Source organism: Oncorhynchus tshawytscha, linkage group LG12 (genome assembly GCF_018296145.1).
Source record: "Oncorhynchus tshawytscha isolate Ot180627B linkage group LG12, Otsh_v2.0, whole genome shotgun sequence".
Classification (NCBI taxonomy): domain Eukaryota; kingdom Metazoa; phylum Chordata; class Actinopteri; order Salmoniformes; family Salmonidae; genus Oncorhynchus; species Oncorhynchus tshawytscha.
The window spans coordinates 66,022,345-66,043,126 of NC_056440.1; the positions used below are offsets into that span (position 1 = coordinate 66,022,345).

Consider the following 20,782-nt stretch of genomic DNA (forward strand, 5'->3'; position numbering starts at 1 on the left):
AAGAGGCACTGAGTTTGAAGGTAGGCCTTGAAATACATCCACAGGTACACCTCCAATTGACTCAAATTATGTCAATTAGCCTATCAGAAGCTTCTAAAGCCATGACATCATTTTCTGGAATTTTACAAGCTGTTTAAAGCACAGTCAATTTAGTGTATGTAAACTTCTGACCCACTGGAACTGTGATACAGTGAATTATAAGTGAAATAATCAGTCTGTAAACAATTGTTGGAAAAATGCCTTGCCAAAACTATAGTTTGTTAACAAGACATTTGTGGAGCGATTGAAAAACGGGTTTTAATGACTCCAACCTAAGTGTATGTAAACTTCCGACTTCAACTGTATGTGGTAGCAGGTTCCTGGCCTATGGTTGGCTACAGGAGTTACTGCATCTACTTGGATCAGAGTGAGTCGTCTCTTGGCCTCCAGGTTGCTCATTAGAAATCATAGAACAGCCTGTCCCAGCAGCCCTCTGAAAGGTCTCTTTCAGAGTCACAAAGTTAGGACAACTTTACAATGTTGAATATTGTTCTAATTCTAGACATTCAGTTACATAGCATTGTTTAAATCATAAAGATCATACTAAATTACTAATGAAATGTATCATTCTTATTCAATGGTTTAAATATTCCCAATGTAATGTTAATGGGGAGCTAACATAGCTACCATAGAATGAGGTAGTGTCTTGTAAATGCATCATAATGCCTGAAACAATCTCAGTTTGGCCCATAACAGTCTCTGAAATACATGGCTCTGGTCTCGGAGTGTGGTGTGCCATGTCAACAAAACTAAGGAGATGATCTGGCTCTGGTCTCAGTTTTGTGCCATGTGTGATCTGGCTCTGGTCTCAGGAGGCTTTGTGCCATGATGTGATCTGGCTCTGGGCTGCCAACACACTGTCAATGACACTGACTCTACTCCAGCCACTTTAATCATGGGAATTGATGGGAAATGATGTAAATATATCACTAGCCACTTTAAACAATGCTACCTTATATAATGTTACTTACCCTGTTGTGTCGGAACTAGAAGCACAAGCATTTCGCTACACTCGCATTAACATCTGCTAACCATGTGTATGTGACAAATAAAATTTGATTTGATTTGATTTGATTTTGATTTGTCTTGTAAATGCATCATAATGCTGAAACCTCATTGGCCCAACTCTCTAAATACATGGCTCTGGTCTCGTTGTGCCATGTGTGATCTGGCTCTGGTCTCATTGTGCCATGTGTGATCTGGCTCTGGTCTCGTTTGTGCCATGTGTGATCTGGCTCTGGGCTTGTTGTGCCATGTGTGATCAGGTACAAGATAATTTGCCTTTCATTCTCACATCCTCATTCCAATAGTCATCCAAACACATGCAAAACAATGACACACACAGACACTTGTAGCACATTCTCAAGGCTGAGAGCTGCAAACAGCACACACAAGCACTAATAATTAGAAATCCAAGATTCTCAATGACTTAATTTTCAAATGAGTGCCCAGTACTAATACACAATGCACTTGAGTTCCAACATCAGTCAAAAGGAATTAAAAAGTACTGCTGTTCATAACATACTTCACTTGGAGGTATAATTTTTCTCAGCCTTAATCAACTTGAATTAGTCACAAACAGCCACTTCTAATTAAGTGAGATCCTGCATTCGTTCCTTAATATGTTTTAATTAATCATGTCCAGTGAGCGTCCCTACCAGGGATCTAAATATGAAGGATGACACATCTCAGGGCATGGAAGATTAAGAAAAGGCTCAAGAGATCTGACAAGATCACACTTTTTATGCATTAATTAAAACAATGACGATGCAAATGATGTTTTAAGATCATTATTACCCTTAATAAGATACAAATGTGAAGGATAAGGTTGGACAATAATAGATATTATGGAGAATACTGCTACGCTATGGCTGTGTAAGGTTACTCTATTTCAACTCTACACTGTAAATACAGAAGAAAGCATAAAGGATCAAATGTTCATGGTTGGTACAGAGAGTGCAGCTATAGTAGTATCAACGTATACAAATCATTCATGGCAGGAAAGGCATTCTGATTTGAGTTAAATGTACAAACCGCTATTTAGTGTTCAACATTCTCTCTCTGTATGTGACACTCGACTTTTGCACTCATCTGCACTTTTCATTCATACAATACAACCGAATTCAAACAAAACACACAAGGATGAGGCACACAAGTAATGCATTTTATGCTCATCCTTTTTTAATGTATCACAATGAGCAAGAAACATACTTGATGAAATATTTTCAAAGGAGTATATTCAATTACCATCTACAATCAACTTAACTAGGACAACAAGGTTTTTGTGACAAAAGTTTCTTTAAAAGTCTGAAGTTCCATGTGGTTTTATGTATGTTAGTTTCCATGTAATTTGGTACAGTTTGGAAATCTTCATCATATAATTACAGTAACAAAAAAGCTAACAAGACTACAGTATAGAAAAGACATCAAGAACAACATTTTTGGTTTAACTTGCTCTTTTTTGTACATTGCAAGGCTGTTTTTTCTACCCTCAGTGGGCTGCCTGGAGCCACGGAGCCATGCTTGTGAGGCTCGGAGGAGGAATAATCCAAGGAAACAAAAAGAAAAAGAAAATGCATTAAAAAAACATTGTGGCACCAGGAGTCACAAAAGGAACAGAGAGAGCTCCAAGTAACAGTTCATCTTTGAAGTTGGAGCAAACGGTTTTGTTTGGTTGTTTGTAAGTTTGGTTGTTAATTTTGGTTGATTCGCTTTTTTTGTGTGTATCTGCCTCTTTAGGAATGACAGCCTAGAAAACCCTTCCCCTTCCTCTCTGGCTCATTTCTCTTTTTTGGTTGGTGTGATGAACAGAGAGAGGGGCGAGCCGCCATCTGACTGGAGAGCTTATACTTGTCCATCAGCGAGACAAGCAGGAGGAAATGAAACAGGTAGCAACAACATGAACCGGGAGAAATGAAGCGAGCATCTCTGTCCATCCCGTCCAGAAGTGCGGAAACATGTCCGTAAAAGAGCAGAAGCCGAGGCCGAGCTGGAGAAGAGAGAGAGACAGGCAGAGCCAGGAAGCAGCTGGAGCCACTATAGTTCAGCTTCTTTATCTAATGTCTTTCCTCTCTGTGTCACATGTCCACTGGTTCCAGAGTCCATTCCCATCTCAGAGATGTAAGCAAATATGGTTGTGATATTAAAGCCGCCTTGAGCCTGCCTTTGGCTCCCATGCCCAGTTTTGGTGTGCCCACAGCCTCCCCTGTCCTCTCAGCAAGATCTCCAAGGTTTCCCAGAGTTCATTTCTTCTTTTCATTCCTTCTTTATCATTTCAAACAAAAAAGTTGATGTCTTGTTTTAAATATATCTATATCTGTATACATGTTCATTTTCACAGTGGGCAAAAGATGACCTCTACAGCAAAACCTTGTCTTTTTATTTCTTTGTAATTGTCCATGAAAATCAAGTATTCCAATGTGAGTGAAAGGATCTCAGTTATCTATTGTTTTGTGCCACAATAAAATATACACTTATCTGGGGCACAAATTGTAATTTTTATTTTTGTTTTTAACTGCATAAAGCTTTGGCCACATTCATATATTCAATCAAAATAAAAACTGCTCAGTGCTTCGGTATCATCGTTCTCCTCTTTTTGATTATTGTTACCTTTAAAATTCAAATTTTCTAAAACTTCACCACTTTATTCATAATCCAGCTTTCGGTTCAGTACGTTTTGGTGCGTAAATAAAAGTACAGTATAAAATAAAATGTATAAAAACTCAAAACTGATGCTGGCTCTTATGAAACACACTCATACGCACACATACAAACTCACACACACAGTCCATGCTGGCTCTTATGAAACACACTCATACGCACACATACAAACTCACACACACAGTCCATGCTGGCTGAATCTGTTGTGAAGAAGACCATGACCGTCTTCCACGAAAGAGCCCAAAACAAAGATTACACTTTGGAAATAAGAGATCAAACAGTGTCAAAAAAGACAAACAAATATAAGAACATTATTACACCATAAAGTGGCCAGGTCATAGAATAAAGTTTTTTTTTTTTTTAATTCAGCAATTGAAATTAAAGCTAGTGTTAATTTATATGAGGAAAAGTAATATACAGAAACTAAAATAACATAAAATAGTTATAAGAAAATAATAGTACATGTCTGACATCTGAAAACCAAAATAAAGCAAACGCATTCAAGAATAAACTGTACAACATTAGAATTCTCAAAAAGAATCATATGAACAATATTCTAGAGAACATGATTAGAGGAGTGGCAAGCTTGCAGACCAAATCAACCCAATTTCAACAGCATGCGTAAGGAAGTATTAACACCAAATCACATTGCTCTGCAAGACGTAACACTTTTAACACACTTCCTATATTGCAGCTTTGTATGAATTATGGCAAATACACTTGCTATACACTAGTGGCCGAAAACCAGTTATTCACAAATTTAAATATGCCTTGGTTTTGGTGTAAAGGAATTAAATAAAAGTTGTTAATCTATGAGAGAGTGTGGATAATTAAGCACATCCATTTCCACTGCAATAAGATGGAGCGAGTGAGCTCTTTGGACATGAAGGCATGACATACCTCTTAACTGCAGTATCTGAACACAAGGGACATCTTCAAAAAAACTCCTGCTTTTACCAGACTTAAAACGCTTTGGAATGAAGACGTCCCTTAGAAACCTGTAATCAACATGGTGCGTGAAAATGGTTTAAAGCCCTGCAGACACCTGGGCCAAGTCACAACTGGATGTGCCAGAAAGTTGGGCCAGCACTCCAGACTTATCAAAACAGCCATTATTTCTTTCTGAGACTTGTAAGTTGAGAGGCATGATGATGTAACCTAGGAGACGCATCAGTACCAGATGTATCATATACATGTATTGGTAACCACTATTACTTGCTGATCAAGTGAGTAACAAACTTAACTGGAAGGAGGGGTTCTTATCAACTTTCCATGCCAGACACAAAATGACAGATCTAGGTAATTTTGTTTAGCAAACAGAATGTAACTTTACACAACAGCTTACAGTCACCTTAGAAATGAGAAAAATATATAATAATAATTCAAATTATTAAAATTAAATCAGTCCTTGCTTTAAGAAAACAACAAAAAAAATGTTGATGTGATATTTGGAATGCACTGTTCTTTACTAATGTTATATATCATTGGCTTTAAACATTGGTCTGTTCAAAAAGAAAATCGGCAAAAATGTCCTTTGGAACATCTATTCACAGTCTTCAAAGTTCCGTTTTTGCAAGAAGAAAAAAAAAAGATGTCGCAGAGGCAGGAAAATGGTTTATTGTTGTTTTAGTTAAAGCTTAGCCAAAAAGCAAAATGAGCATGCATCTAGCTAGGTATTCTGTTTTTCAAAATTCTACATTAGCAGCAAAACGTATGTCCTTGAAGACCAGACCTTATACATTTTCTTTAAAAAAAAAAAAAAACTTTTTGTGAGTAACAGAAAAGTTCAAACGAAGACTTATAACCTCTATCTTACAACTGCAATGGCTCTGTAACACTGCTACTCCACAATGCAAGGACAAGGTTCCTTTTTTGGTTTTTGGTATTCTTGGTATTTTACGTAAAAAAGCCACCTATCTGCTTGCAAAGAAGCAAAAACGGCAACTCTTATGCGTACTCATTTATTTTAAAACTTTGTTTTCTTTCCTCTAAAAACAGCAACAAATTCTCAAGTATAAAGAAGCCTCTTTTCTCATCTTTATGCACCAATGGTGAAAGTGTTTAGTCTTTGGATTTTCTTTTTGTTTTAAAGCGTGGAAATTATTATTATTATTATTTTTTCATTTTCTTCATCTATGACAACAACAACGTAAAGTCTAAATGAAAATAAAGCCGAAACAATACTGTAGCCACACTACATGAAGAACAAAAGGCCTGCTTCGTAGTGCACGAGGAGGAGTAACTATCTTCATATCTACAGATGCAGGGGACGAGAAAAACAAAGTGAGGAGAGAGAGGAACAAGTAAAGTGAGAATTATGAGTCAGACAGAGTTAAGTGCACAAAGGTAACAGAAATATAAGTAAATATTGTTTAACATTTCACCCCAGGTCTTTTTTTCTTTTTTGGTTAGAACCATACCAACCAAAACAGAGAGAAAAACCATTTTAAAAGAGAGGATCCTGCCTAGTGGGAGAGTGGCAGTTGGGTGAACGTTAGCCAAGAAGCCGAGAATAAGACAGAAATAAAGTTCAGGTAAATTACTGCTCCATAATCTAGTCTATCGGAATGACCAAGACAACATCAAATGAAGCGCCTTAAAGTTGGACGATACAAAAGCTAAATGTACAAAGTTTTTTTTCAATCTACCATACTGTTTAAATTCATTTCCAATGCAACAATCTACTTAACACCAAAAATGTTCATATCTATCATAAATACAGAAAGTTTTTTTTATCAAAAAAATCTTTTTTTTTTATCCCCCATCAACATGTCTCCAATGCTCTTCAGATTGCAAATTTCCCCCTTTAAGAGTATTTCAAATGTTTAAAATCAGCAGATCAGCTACCCTTTTAAAAGCCCAGAAAGCTATGCCTTTATGATATTTTCACTCATTTTAAAACTTTCTGTCATTAAAATCAATTTCTGGAAAAAAAAAGAATAATAATGTTTCTCCTGTTTGGAACGAAAGGTGTAAAACAATGAATTTCTGTAACAGAAAAACGTCTGTGAGCTGTTGACCTGAGAATAAAATAGACATTACATTATTCTTTTTACTTTTGCAAGCCATTGGTATTTGAATGCTTTGATAGCAGAAAACTGTTAGACTATTCTCCCATACAGTACATACTGGCTTTTTGTGACTGTGCTATTAAGTGGAAATAATTACACAAACAAGGGACAGCTTGTTGACTTTGTCAAAAGGGTTCTTGGGCCATTTAACAACTTTGAGGCAGTCCAGCATTCCTCTATCATTACCCAAAACTTAACTGCAGTGATCTTTCTATTCTTATACATATAAATGTATATATTTCAGTTGAAAGAAATGAAAACCAGCATGTTGATATGGGAAAACAATCCACTAACATTTAAATTTTTGGTTACAAGCTTTGGAATTGCAGTTAGTCTTTACACATCTTTTTCTGAAATTGTTTTGTATACTTTTAAACGTATTTTAACATCGCTGCTTTTTTGTTTGTTTTTCCCATTTGTGTTTTTTTTTTGTCTTTTGCGTTTTTTAAATATTGTCCATCACTGAAAGCTCTTTTACAATCTGATGGAGTCCGTTCCTACACTAGCAAGATTACTACTACAACTACTACTGTCTTTGAGACAGCCGGGCTGTTGCGGCACCTCTGCCGTCCTGCCCAGCCTGTCTGCTGACTTCTGACTGCTGTCAGAGTCAGACTCGTCGGTAAAGACGTCTGTTGGTATCGAGGTCTGAACTCCTGAGGTGCTCAATGAACTTGAGGTAACCGTTGAAGGTGAGGATACTGGAGGAAAAGAAGAAGAAGAAGGAGTGGCATTGGGCTTCCCAGCTAAAGCTCTGGAGAAAGGGGCCTGGGGCCAGGGTTTGCCGGCAGCTGTGGTGTTGAGTGGGGTGGCAGAGGAGGAGCACAAGGATGAAGAGACAGAGGAGGACGGCATGGTGGCTGATGTCGTTGGCGGGGGAGGGGGGGTGCTGATGAGATGAGTGGCAGACTGCGAGGTAGATGCGGTGTTAGGATCGGGGAAGCAGGCTGAAGAGTGAGGTAATAAACTAGTAGCGTGCTCTTTGGCATTTCTGGCTGATCGCTTGATTGTTCTGTGTTTGTGCAAAGCCGAATCCAGGTGTTGACTAAGCGCTTTGTCTCCATCCAACGTGGTGTCACAGGCCAGGCAGTCGTAGAGGCTGCCCACCCTTGCACCTGCGCCAATGGGGACACGCAACAACACCTCTTGCAAGTTTGCCACAGACTGACCGAAAAAGCAGATAGACTTCAGGTGATTGACGGCCGCTTCTTCCTTGCTGAAGACTGCTTGACATTTGCGACACGCCAGCCTGTACTGCACCTTGGGGACGATGTATTGGTCTAGAAGGGGGTCTGCGACTTTGCCATCCATCTCGTTCTGCTTGGAGGGTAGGTTATTGTGAGAGGAGAAGGAGGAAGAGATCTCTCTGTGGGGGTTGCCTTTCTGCTCCTCTGTTTTCGCTGGATCTTTGGCAGATTCTTTGCGGTCCCCCGAAGGTTGAGGGGGTACTGGAGTTTGGCTCGCTTTGGGTTGCTGGATCTGCTGAAGCTGCTGCTGCTGCTGCTGTAGCGCCTCCTGCAGGCTCTGCTGATATTGCTGGTAGTGCTGAAGCAGGGACCCTGGGGACAGGCCCATCAGCGCTTGGGACAATGTTGGGTTGTAGGGGAACATGCTTTCCATGCCGTACATTGGCTGCAGATAGCCGCCTTGGAGAGTCCCAGGTATCTGCGGGGCGTAATACGGGGAAAATCCAGGCATGAAGTAGGGCAGGAACTGACTAGTCAGTAGAGCTGTAGGGTCCGATGCCAAGGCAGCCTGCAGGGCCTGGAGCTGGGCAGGGTCCACCACATACTCCATACCCGGCGTGGGCATGGAGGTGGCGGGCACAGCTGCATCTTGTTTTTCTTTCTTGGCGCTGGCAGCAGAGGTGGATGGGGCTGGGGTGCCTCCAGTGGAGGATGGCGTTGAGGGCTTCTCTGTCTTCTCCTTGTGGTGGGGCTTCTCCTTCTCTCTTGACCTCTCAGCATTACGCTCTTTGGGGTGTTCAGGGCGGGAGCCTGACTGGGTTGTTGTGGTGGTGGAGGTGGAGGTGGAAGTAGGGCTGGAGTGGGCGACAGATGTGTTGGCCTGTGCTGGGCTGGGTGATGCCAAGGAGGAGGAGGAGGGAGGCTTGTTGGGTAATCCAGACGTAGGGAGGCTGGGTGAAGGAACACTGGCGCCAGGCATGTTCAGGAGGTTTGGAGGTTTGGGAGGAGTTAAAGCTAGAGGATTTGAAACAGAGAAATGGGAGAATTCAGAGTTAGAGGGGGATTCAGACATTAGTTATTCATAGATGCATGTATGTGTTTTTCTAAGTGAGGTGTTCTAGAGAGCTACTGTACGCACTAATTATTGGAGCTCAGTGCATTAATAACTGAGCCCTTCTTGAAGAGAAATGTTTTTCACCAGAGGTAATTCCTTAGATTGCTTTTGATGACTCAACGTTAGCCAATCAGAAACTCAGCCTTTCCAGGAAGGCCCATAAGAAGAGGTCTCAATCACAATATTTACTAGAGTTAATCAATCAAGATGCAGCTGGGCAATAATAAAGAAAACAACAGACAAACTGAGGATTTAGTTACATCTTAAGATAATACAGACTCTAGTGTCTACTACTTCAAACATGTGCAAATGGTTTCTTTACATAAAGTATGACACTGACCTTTAAACAAACTTAGGAAATCTTAATCAAAACATGTAATTTAAATGATAATAAGGTCAAGTACTACTAATGTTCCCAAGGTCAAAGAGGTTTGAGAAGGAAGTGAGCTATTATTATTCATTTGAGGACTTGTTTAATGTTCTCTAACTGAATGGTAACAGTTCAAGTAGCTCATGAAGTTGACAGCAGATGTCTGGAGATGTTCATTCTGATTTCATATTGTATTTGTTTGTTGTAGTAGTGTCTCTCCAATAACACAGGCCAACACTGTCAAATGAAGGACTTTTACTAGAATGCATGACTCATTATGAAATACAACGTGATGTAAAACATAACATGCTTACAGCTGCCTGGAAAATCCAGATTAAAACGGAAGGTTCCCTCACACTGTTACATTATATTACATGTAGAGTATGTAGTCCAATGTGAATATTTCCAGATGACAGATTGATTGATGACAAGGGTATTTCATCTGAAGAAGGTCGAAACGTTGCCTACTGGAAAACGTAGGAAAAATTCAGAGCCCTATTTAATCCAGAAGTGCTTACTAGTTTTCCCAGTTAATACCTAGTTAATTGTTTTACTTGAATGAGACCCTCAGACTGGTACAGCACTTATTTTCAATTGTGGATATTACAAAATATTACATTTGATCCAAGAGGGCTTCATTGGTTTAAGACAATTCTGATGAAACAGTGATCTATGTGAGGTCTAAGCGATGACATACCTGAGTTTGATGAGTTAAAGCCAGGTAGGGAGGTGCTTCCGACACCTGGCAGAAGTCCAGGGGGCATCCCTTGCAGATTTGAATAGGCAGACTGAAGGTTTAGGGCCTGCAGGGCGGGGCTATCAAAGATTCCCTGCTGCTGCATGGCTTGCTGCTGTGCCAGTCCCAGGACCTCATTGGCTTTCTTGATGCGATCCATCTCCTGCTGGGCCATCAGCTGGCGAACAGTAGCTGGGTCAAAGTACTCCTTCTCCTTGTCCAGTTGGCTCCCAATGGTGTCCTTTACCTTGGTGATGTGCTGCGCAGAGAAGATGTGATCTCGCACAGAGAGACGGGCACTGTACTTGACACTGCACAAAGTGCACTCCGTCTTCGGCCCCTCGTAGGATGTGTGGTTGATCCCGAAGTGCTTAGCCATGCTGAGCTTAGCCTTTTTCTCCTTGGCGCGAGCATTCTGGAACCACACCTGAACCACCCTTTTTGGAAGTCCGATGTCATTGCCAAGTACCTCACACTCCAGCATGGTAGGTGTCCTGTAGTCATTGAAGCAGGACTTGAGTAGCTTCAGCTGGAGGTTAGTCATCTGAGTTCGGAAGCGCTTTTGGCCAGGACGGTCTCCACTGTCGATGCTCCTGCTGCCGGAAGCTCCGGGGCTTGGTGAACAGGGATCAGCCAGACTGGAGGTCTCACTGTAGTCGATTATATTCTCATTTTCATAGTCTCTAGCATAATAGCTTGTCGCAGGGCTCACCAGCCCTGATGACATCTGGTCGTCATTTTCAAGAGAGGGGGCTGTACCCACAGACTTAGACAGGTAATCACCACTATTTTGACCATGCTTTTGATCAGCACTGTCATTGTCAGCATTGGCCTCATCACCAGTGGTGGTATCTGTGATGGCCGTATTTACTGAAGAACAGTCGTCATTATCAAGTTTGTTCTGGTCAAAGCTAAGGTTGACAGAGGACATAGATGGACTCTCAAAGTCCTCCATTCCTCCTTCAACTTTAATGGATGAAGGGCTCAAAAGGGCCCTGGGAGACAAGTCCATGTTTTTGCTCACTGGTGACAGTGAGGAGCATTGTCCATCATTGTTAGAAGGTGCAAGCTGGGAATAGCTGGAGATATCCAGAGGATCCATCTTCATTTGCATCCCTTCCTCAGTGAACATGCCAGCGAGAGCTAGGTTGTAACCAGCACGTTTGGCTTCATGCCAATGGCGGGAACGGATATGTGCCTCTAGTGCAGTTTTCGCCTTGAAGAGAGCACGACAAAAAGGGCATCGCCGGTGAGCTTGAGCAGGCCCTACAGCCCGAAACTGACCCTTCCTTTCCCTGGCTCTGGTATTTTGGAACCAAACTTGCACTACCCTCTTCTTCAGTCCCACCTCATGAGCAATGTGGTCAAGCATTTTTCGAGTAGGGTTTGAGTCCAATAGGTATTTCTGATAGAGGATCTCCAGCTGCTCAGGTGTGATGGTAGTCCTGAGGCGCTTGTCTCTTTGTGGCTCCTCCCCACTGTTGGTGCTGTCATTCTCTCCTGGGCTAGTGCCTGCTTTCTCCTCCAACTTCCTCTTCAGGGAGTTCATGGTGGAGGTGGGTGTTGATGGAGAGGTGGCAGAGCTGCTTGGGATCTGTGGCATGGCCCCAGAGAGGAGTTGACTGGCCAACAGGGGATTGCTTGGATCGAACAACATGAAGGGCATATCCATTGGGCGGTCCAAGAACTGAGGGTGGATGAATTGGTTTTGCACAGAGAGGAAGTGGAGTTGCTGGTGCTCCTGCCAGTGCTCAAAGGATGGGAAGCCAAGCTTGCACTGCTCACACTGGTATTGGATCATTTGCTGTGCCAGTTGTTGCTGTGATGTAGAGCTCATGTGAGGGTTGTGGCCCATGTGGGAGCTCTGAGAAGCTCTCTCAGCCTGGGTTGTCTGAGAGACTGAGGGACCACAGTCACGTTGCTGCTGAGAGAGGGAAGGAGAAGAATGCTTGTTTGTCTTTGGGGCTGTTTGTGGCTTCTCATCTCGTGCTTCTCTTCTCTGATGTTGAGTCTCAGATTGGGGCTGATGCACAGTCTCCTGTTTGATGGTGGTCTGGTGCTCACGTGGATCTGAGGACATTTCAGCCAAATGTTTGGGCTTCTCATCATAAGAGTTTGATGTGTTAGCTGGTGAGGCTTCCTCCTTCTCAGAGGATGAGAGGTGGGAGAAAGCTGAGGTGGAGGGAGGGAGAGGGCAGAGGCTTGAGGAGGAAGGCATAGGGGTGTGACAGGAGGACCCAGAGGGGGTGTAGTATTCATGAGAAAGATCCATAGAGTCCTCGTTTTGGCTGTCGTATTGCCCGTCATCGTCTTCATCTTTGTAACACAGCTTCTTTTGGTGCTTTATGAGATCAAATATACGCTGGAAAACCAGACTGCATTTCTTGCACTGGTAGTTCAGATTGGTGGTGCGAATGTAACGGTCATTGGACAGCTCTCTTCGTTCACCATCTTTGCTTCCATCCCCCTGGTTTTCATAATTCTTGCGTGCCTTCTGACGAGCATTTTGGAACCACACCACAATGACACGTGTGGGGAGGCTCAGAAGGTTGGAGAGCTGTTCAAATTCATCATCTTTGGGGTAGGCGTTAGCATCAAAAAAGTCCTGAAGCACCCTCAATTGGTAGTCTGTAAACCTTGTTCTTGAGGATCTTTTACTCCCATAACACTCCTGTCTTTGAGGCTCAGGGGAAGGGGGTTTAGAGTCAATTTTGGTATCCTCCAGAGTGGTAATGGGTGGGTTGTTGAAGTTGTAGGGTGAGTCTTTGTTGCGCTGGCGCTCTTTGAAGAGGGTGTTGCGGAACCAGTGTTTGATGACTTTCTGGGGCAGCCCTGACTTATCTGCCATCTCTTTAATCTGCTCCTCATTGGGGGAGTTGTTGATGTCAAAGTACTGCCGAAGGACCCTAAGCTGGTCATCAGTGATACGTGTCCGGGGCCTCTTATTCTGCTGCTGCTGTAGCATGGCTGGTGTAAGCTGCTGTTGGTAAAGCTGGGCCAGATCGTTAGCCAGTGACTGTGACTCCACAGATGACATTTGGGATTGCATTTGGGAGGGCATAGACTGTAGAGACATTGACTGCATCATGAGTGGTGAGAAGAGGGGCATATCCATTGGCATGGGAATTTGAGCCATTTGAACAGGAGGCTGTGGGGTCGACACAGTTGGGGGTGTGATGGAGGGAGCAGAGACAGGAATATTTGGTGTTGGGGCTCTCTGCGGAGGGGGTGGAGGTGGAGGAGGAGGAGGAGGAGGAGGTGGAGGAGCAGGGGGAGCAGCCTCTGGTGTCTGGGGTCTGAGTGGATACAGTTTGTCATACTGCTCTCTGTATTCCTTGGCAAATCTCTCCAGGGAGCGGAATGGGAAGAAAGCCTGATGGATGTGCTCTTGATGACTCTTCAGAATCAGTATGTTTGAAAATAGTTTTCCACAGGCCTCACATTCCAGCTTCTCCAATCCCTCGATGGGGTCCACCACTCTCGTGATCCCACCAGGCGTGCTTGTTCCAGCTGGTCCAGGCCCTGCTGGCTTCTTCTGAGCTTTCTGCTTGTTTTCATTGTATTGAATCACTAGCTCAAACCCAAAGTTCTCCAGAAGAGCTTTAGTGGCATTTCCACGAGCATCTGATGCAATCCTTGGTGGAGGAAAGCCAGGATCGTGGTTGGAGTTCATTGCAGTCTGTTGCATCTCCTTTTTTTCGTTTGACTTGTTGTCAGAGCTGTCTTTTGTGACATGATCCTCATTTTTCTCTCTTAGGTCTTTTTCTCTTTGTATTTCCCTTTCTCTCTCTTGCTTCTCATTGTGGGCGGCAGCGGCCTTCTGCTTTTTCTCAGCCTGGTGAAGGAGATTGGCACTCTGCTGAAGCAAAGCCATCTGGCCCTGGGCCTGAGAATGGGCTTGGGCCTGCTGTTGTTGGTGCTGCTGCTGAAGGTGGTGGTGCATCAGCTGCTGTTGCAGGCAGCTCTGAGCCTGAGCCTGCTGGGCAGAGTTCTTCAGGTCTTCCAACAGAGAGTTGGCAGTGGAGCTTGACAGGCCAAGTGCAGAACTGTTGAGGTTCATCTCTGGGTTCAGTTGGAATTCTGCTCCGGGGATGTAGAAAGGGAAGAGCAGCTGCTGTTGCTGCAGTGAGTGAAGAGCATCAGTTGTCATGGGAAAGTGCTGCAGAAGTGCTGGGTTGAAGAGCTGGGACTGGATGAGGGCAGCTTGCTGCTGGAGCTCTTGTTGGAGCTGGGCCTGGGCTTGGGCTTGGGCCTGAGCCAACTGCTGTTGTTGTTGCTGTTGAAGCTGCTGCTGCTGCTGTTGCTGTCCCCTTGCAGAGAGCATGTCTGCAAATTTCTTCTTTTTCGATTCATGGTTTTCAGACGGTGACGGATGACAAGTCATCGAGGAGTTCCCAAGGCTTTCAATGCTGTGAGACTGGCTCATGTGGTTGCCTCCAAGAATACTCTGTGTAGTCTGAGCCCCAGAAGAGCTGTGGTTGCTAGAGCTGGTTGTTGAGTTAGTAGCTGGGCTTGGGCTTGGAGTTGAAGTGCTGATGGAGGATCCACCGCCACTTAATCCAGAGCCACTGCTGGAGCTGGTGTTTCCTCCTGCTGCTTCAAGCTTGGCTGCTCGGGCCTTGGTCTGGTGGAGGACAGAGCGCATGTGGATCTCTAGAGTAGAGCTCTGGCTGTAAGCCACGTTGCAAGTGTTGCACTTGAATGGTTTGTTGTCAGGGCTGCTGGTGGGCTCTGGTTGACCAGTGGTGGACTCCTGTAGGGCCCGCTTGACCTTGTGCAGGTGTGAGACAGAGTTGTAGTGAACCAGAAGGATGTTCTTCTGTGTGAATGACTCTTTGCACACCGTGCACTTGAAAGGACGAGATGGGTCCAGGAACTTCTCCATAGTAAAGTTAGGACCTTTCCTGAATGGCAGGGCACGCTTGGGCTCTGATCCAAAATCTTCTAGCAATGAGCCAGAGTCGCTGCCTGTTGGGCTTTGCTTCTCCTCTTGGTCACTGTCATCTCCCTCTTTGTCATCTTCTCCCAGTCCTCCGTGGTCCTCTCCAAGTGATGGATCTCCCATGACCATAAGGTCTCCGTTCATCAGTAAGCCTCCGTAGAGCTGTTGAATGTCAGCCTCACTCAACTCTAGGTGGCTGGTTTCCAAATGTTTCTTCAAGGCCTGCAGGGTCCTGAAGCTGCGTTGACAGAGGCAGCACATGGTGGCTGCTCTGATGACGTGGTACTGCGAGTGCAGCTGCAGTTTCTCCACCGTCTTGAATGCCAGGCTGCACTGGTTGCAGCGGTACTTGTAGACATGCCGGTCCGAGACAGGCAGCTGAGGCCTCTTGTTGTGAACCTCGTTGAAGTGCACCTGGAGGGAATTGGAGGACTTGAAGACCTGGTTACAGCCTTTCTTCCAACACAGGAATCCTGTGTCTTCCCTTCCAGACTGCTGATCCTCCAGAGGTGACTTGCGAGCTTCAGCTATTTCTGTAGGCAGTGAGACCCCTTTCTCAGGCTCAGCATCTGATGGTTCTGTCAATAAATAAAGAGAAAGAAAAAATGGATTAAAGAGGCTCCCACATAAGCAGAGTCTTTGTGCAAGAAAATGTCATTTCAACAGAGGACATCTTATCTCTACTTAGGAGTCCTTGATGCATGTATCATTTCAGAATCCCCAGGGAGGGGGTAGTTGCAAAACACAGAAGTAATAACTAATTCAGACTCCTGCAGATGCAGGAATCATTATTTTTCCTTTGTTGTCAATGATGGCCTTGGCATGATCCCCTGCATTTTCATTACATTTTCCAAAGGGAGACTGGGTAATGAGAACATTGCCATCGCTATCCTTCACATTTAAATGAAAGGAGGGACAATTAAAGCATAGGTAAAAACATGGTGCTATACTGACCGGCTTGTTTCTTGATATCTTCAGAGCTGGAGTTAGCCGGGGCCTGTGGGGTGTTGCTTTGTGCCTCTCTGTCTGGGCCTGGTACTGGTATGAACATGCTTTCTGGCAGAACCTCTGATGCCGTCACCTGGAAAATCAAACACAAGACACGTCCCATGTTAGTTACTGTGTGGTCCTATTATACAACTGAGTTTCTGTAAGCTCACAAAAAGATTGTGTTGTTATATATTCTTTCCATTTAAAACTTCACACATATTTTCCTGATGGAATTGATAGACATCTTAAAAAATCGTGGAAACCCTTGCACAAGTTCTCTCTCTCACATGCACTCACACACACATGCACAAATAATCATATTACTTTTGACTTTATTTGCCATCCCTGGAATTTGTACTTTGATCACTGCTGGTGTTTTGTCATGCGAATGGAAAGTTCTGCTGCAGCCAATTAGTGAGACGGCCTGAAAAGCCTACCTTGGCCAACTGAAAAGCTTATTAGGCCACCTAATTAAATCATTATTCTGTGAAAAAAGCGCATCCCATTCCAATGATAAGGACCAGAACAGAAAAGAGGCATTCTGAGTAATATAAGCACTATCAGTTTGGGGAAATATTCTACGCCTTCCAACCCTGCATACGTCACAATATAGTGGTTTAATGTCAGTTACGTTACAGTTATTTCAGGTGCATTAAGAATACAAAATTAGAGCTACTATGGATAAATCCAAACATGAACAGGTTCAATAAAGATGTATGAACAAATATGCAACAAAATGACGTTTCAGGAGGAATGCTATGCATTTTTCCACTATACAATGGTTTAATTTGTTTCTACCATTTTAATTAGAACATTTCAAGGAGCAATGAATATTGATTAAAAATGTGCAGAGAAGCGGCCAGGTTTTCTTTGCTCTCAAAAGGTTGAAGTCAATCATGGGTGAATGACAGCCACCTCCCTCCATATTATCTCCCCCCACCACTCTTCCTCTCCCATATCTCCCCTCATAGCCCCTCTTTCCCCTTATAGAAATACAACAATTCATCAAATGCACTCATTAAGCGGGTCCTATTTAACAATAATCGGTAATTGAGATTGGAAGAGGTCGGGAGTTGAGGCACTGTCTGCATCACCTTCCTTCAATTAACTCCCCAAATAGAATAATCATCCTCACTCCCCACGCCGCATTTCAATTCACAGTACCCCAACCTAACCCAACCCACCCCACCCCTCTCCCTAGTCCCCACAGTCTCTCCCCACCCCTCTCCCTACTCCCCACAGTCTCTACCCACCCTTCTCCCTAGTCCCCACAGTCTCTCCCCACTCCCCCTCTCCCCACCCCTCTCCCTACTCCCCACCCTTCTCCCTAGTCCCCACAGTCTCTCCCCACCCTTCTCCCTACTCCCCACAGTCTCTCCCAACCCTTCTCCCTAGTCCCCACAGTCTCTCCCCACCCTTCTCCCTAGTCCCCACAGTCTCTCCCCACCCTTCTCCCTACTCCCCAGTCTCTCCCAACCCTTCTCCCTTGTCCCCACAGTCTCTCCCCACCCTTCTCCCTAGTCCCCACAGTCTCTCCCCACCCTTCTCCCTAGTCCCCACAGTCTCTCCCCACCCTTCTCCCTAGTCCCCACAGTCTCTCCCCACCCCTCTCCCTACTCCCCACAGTCTCTCCCCACCCTTCTCCCTACTCCCCACAGTCTCTCCCAACCCTTCCCCTAGTCCCCACAGTCTCTCCCCACCCTTCTCCCTAGTCCCCAAAGTCTCTCCCCACCCTTCTCCCTACTCCCCAGTGTCTCCCAACCCTTCTCCCTAGTCCCCACAGTCTCTCCCAACCCTTCTCCCTAGTCCCCACAGTCTCTCCCCACCCTTCTCCCTACTCCCCACAGTCTCTCCCCACCCTTCTCCCTAGTCCCCACAGTCTCTCCCCACCCTTCTCCCTAGTCCCCACAGTCTCTCCCCACCCTTCTCCCTAGTCCCCACAGTCTCTCCCCACCCTTCTCCCTAGTCCCCACAGTCTCTCCCCACCCTTCTCCCTAGTCCCCACAGTCTCTCCCCACCCTTCTCCCTAGTCCCCACAGTCTCTCCCCACCCTTCTCCCTAGTCCCCACAGTCTCTCCCCACCCTTCTCCATGCCTCTATTAATCCTCTACCATTTCAGGTTCTCCTTACTGCAATGAACCACCCTTCTTCTCTCCTATCACCCCACAATGGTCATCCTGGCTTTGCCTCTTTACTTAAATGTGTATGTGTGGGTGATAACATCAAATGAGGCTATACAAAATGAAAAGGAATAATGTAATTCAAATAGCTGTTTTGACCTTTACTATCTAACATGATATTCATATTCTTCAAAAAGAATCAGTCAAATCTTATCAACATATATTTAACCTTAAGTCACCAGGAGTAATATATAAAGGCATAATGGATTCACCTAGTCATCTGAAACATAAAATAATCAAATGCCTCTGTCTATATTTGTGTATTTTAGCCTTTGGTCTGGCTTGTGCTTCTAAAAGGAACACACTCTCTGTCAGTCTGCAACTGGCAGTGTGTCCAGAAAATAGTGACAATGAGGACATGTCTGTGAACAAAGCATGGCACACAGCTCCAAACAGGCCCACTCTAGTCCTACACAAGGCTGAGTCCTCCTCAAGCAACAGCGGGTTTGCATAGGGCCCCGGGGTTAAGTGGAACTGTAAACATCACTGTGCGATTAGTCTCATCAGAAATTCACTGGAAAATGTTGAGACATTTTCCTTCCTTTCTGTTTCCTTCTCCCTTCTCTCTCTCTCTCTCTCTCTCTCTCTCTCTCTCTCCTCCAAACAGAGAGTGGCAAATTAATGCAACCAGCATGGAGAATACCACAAATACAAAACACAGCAGCGATTTACATTACAAAGTGGACTGTTTCTAGACAACTGCTTCATTAGACGACGAGAGGCAAGAGCAGAGAGTATCCCAAGGTCACTTTTAATTTGGACCGCCTAATTGGAAAACATAGTTCAAAATGGCTATCATCTAGCCAGACTCAGAATTAATGAAGCACAATTATTTTCATTACCCCTATCTTAGACAGACAGAAAATGAGACATAGAATGAGAGAGGAAAGGGAGGAGAGAGAGGAAGAGAGAGGGAGCGAGAGACGGAGGGAGGGGTAATGGAAGGATGGGGCTGCAGGAGAGAGAGAGAGAGAGAGACGGAGGGAGGGGTAATGGAAGGATGGGGCTGCAGGAGAGAGAGGAAGAGAGAGGGAGCGAGAGACGGAGGGAGGGGTAATGGAAGGATGGGGCTGCAGGAGAGAGAGAGAGAGAGAGACGGAGGGAGGGGTAATGGAAGGATGGGGCTGCAGGAGAGAGAGAGAGAGAGAGAGCACATGGTGGATAAAAATGAAGGTTGAGAGAGTGTGTGCATCTTTATGCACGGTCGGCATGAAATAAAAGTCTTCTATTTCAGAATTCATTAGGCTCGTCTGCTGCACATGTGAACAAAATAGAGTACCGTTCCATCTATATCCACCAGTAGAGTACCGTTCCATCTATATCCACCAGTAGAGTACCGTTCCATCTATATCTACCAGTAGAGTACCGTTCCATCTATATCCACCAGTAGAGTACCGTTCCATCTATATCTACCAGTAGAGTACCGTTCCATCTATATCCACCAGTAGAGTACCGTTCCATCTATATCCACCAGTAGAGTACCGTTCCATCTATATCCACCAGTAGAGTACCGTTCCATCTATATCTACCAGTAGAGTACCGTTCCATCTATATCCACCAGTAGAGTACAGTTCCATCTATATCCACCAGTAGAGTACCGTTCCATCTATATCTACCAGTTACCGTTCCATCTATATCCACCAGTAGAGTACCATTCCATCTATATCCACCAGTAGAGTACCGTTCCATCTATATCCACCAGTAGAGTACCGTTCCATCTATATCCACCAGTAGAGTACCGTTCCATCTATATCCACCAGTAGAGTACCATTCCATCTATATCCACCAGTAGAGTACCGTTCCATCTATATCCACCAGTAGAAATAAAACAGGTGCTGGTTTTAATGTGCATTATATTACCTATGGTTCTCTCCTGAGTCTTTGTAGGGGCTCGGTGCATTATTATCTCTATAAAAGATAAATACTGCTGCCTTCCATGCTAAAGTGTTCACCATTTGCTTTCTAGCTGGGCCAGAAAGATGTCTAGGCAGCTAGGTAGAGCACCGTTCTCCTGAATGATTGTCCAGCAAGCAATTCTGTTCCACAGGCGAGAACAAACGTCAACATTTGCACAGTAATTTACAGGAAATCAAAGGAGAGCAAATAAAACCATATTTCCTTTTGATGATGATTAAAACAAAATGAGCTCTTTTGCTGGGGTAATGTAGCAGAGGTAGACAGAGTCCATGTTGTAAATACTGATATTACATTTGTGTGAGTCTATATCTAACTATATATCTATATATCTAACTCTACATATCTAACTATATCTAACAGAATGTATATTCATGCTTTAGTCTTTACGTTTTTTGGACCGCTATGTGTGGATATATATGGGAAACGTTAGGAGTGATTGTACAGACACACAGTCTCTATTGTCTCTTTGTGAAATTGGTGCATTCATTATTCACGTGAGATTAAAGAAATAGTGAATAATAATATTTCCACTGCCTGAACTTGCATTTCATTAAAAGAAAAAAGTATTAATTACAT

General features: G+C 44.1%; 1 protein-coding gene across 4 annotated transcripts in view; it reads right to left on the minus strand.

The window, feature by feature from the left end:
• Nucleotides 1-2,198: 2,198 nt before the first annotated feature.
• The window catches only part of LOC112263700 (zinc finger homeobox protein 3-like), a 122,280-nt gene continuing 103,696 nt past the window's right edge, over nt 2,199-20,782 (minus strand). For all 4 annotated transcript variants that reach the window (XM_042330943.1, XM_042330942.1, XM_042330941.1 and 1 more), the window contains 3 exons: nt 16,074-16,200; nt 10,139-15,697; nt 2,199-8,971 (listed from right to left, as the gene is read on the minus strand). In XM_042330943.1, coding sequence (XP_042186877.1) covers nt 7,245-8,971; nt 10,139-15,697; nt 16,074-16,200 — 7,413 coding nt within the window. In that variant the 3' untranslated portion in view covers nt 2,199-7,244. The remainder of the gene's footprint in view (nt 8,972-10,138; nt 15,698-16,073; nt 16,201-20,782) is intronic.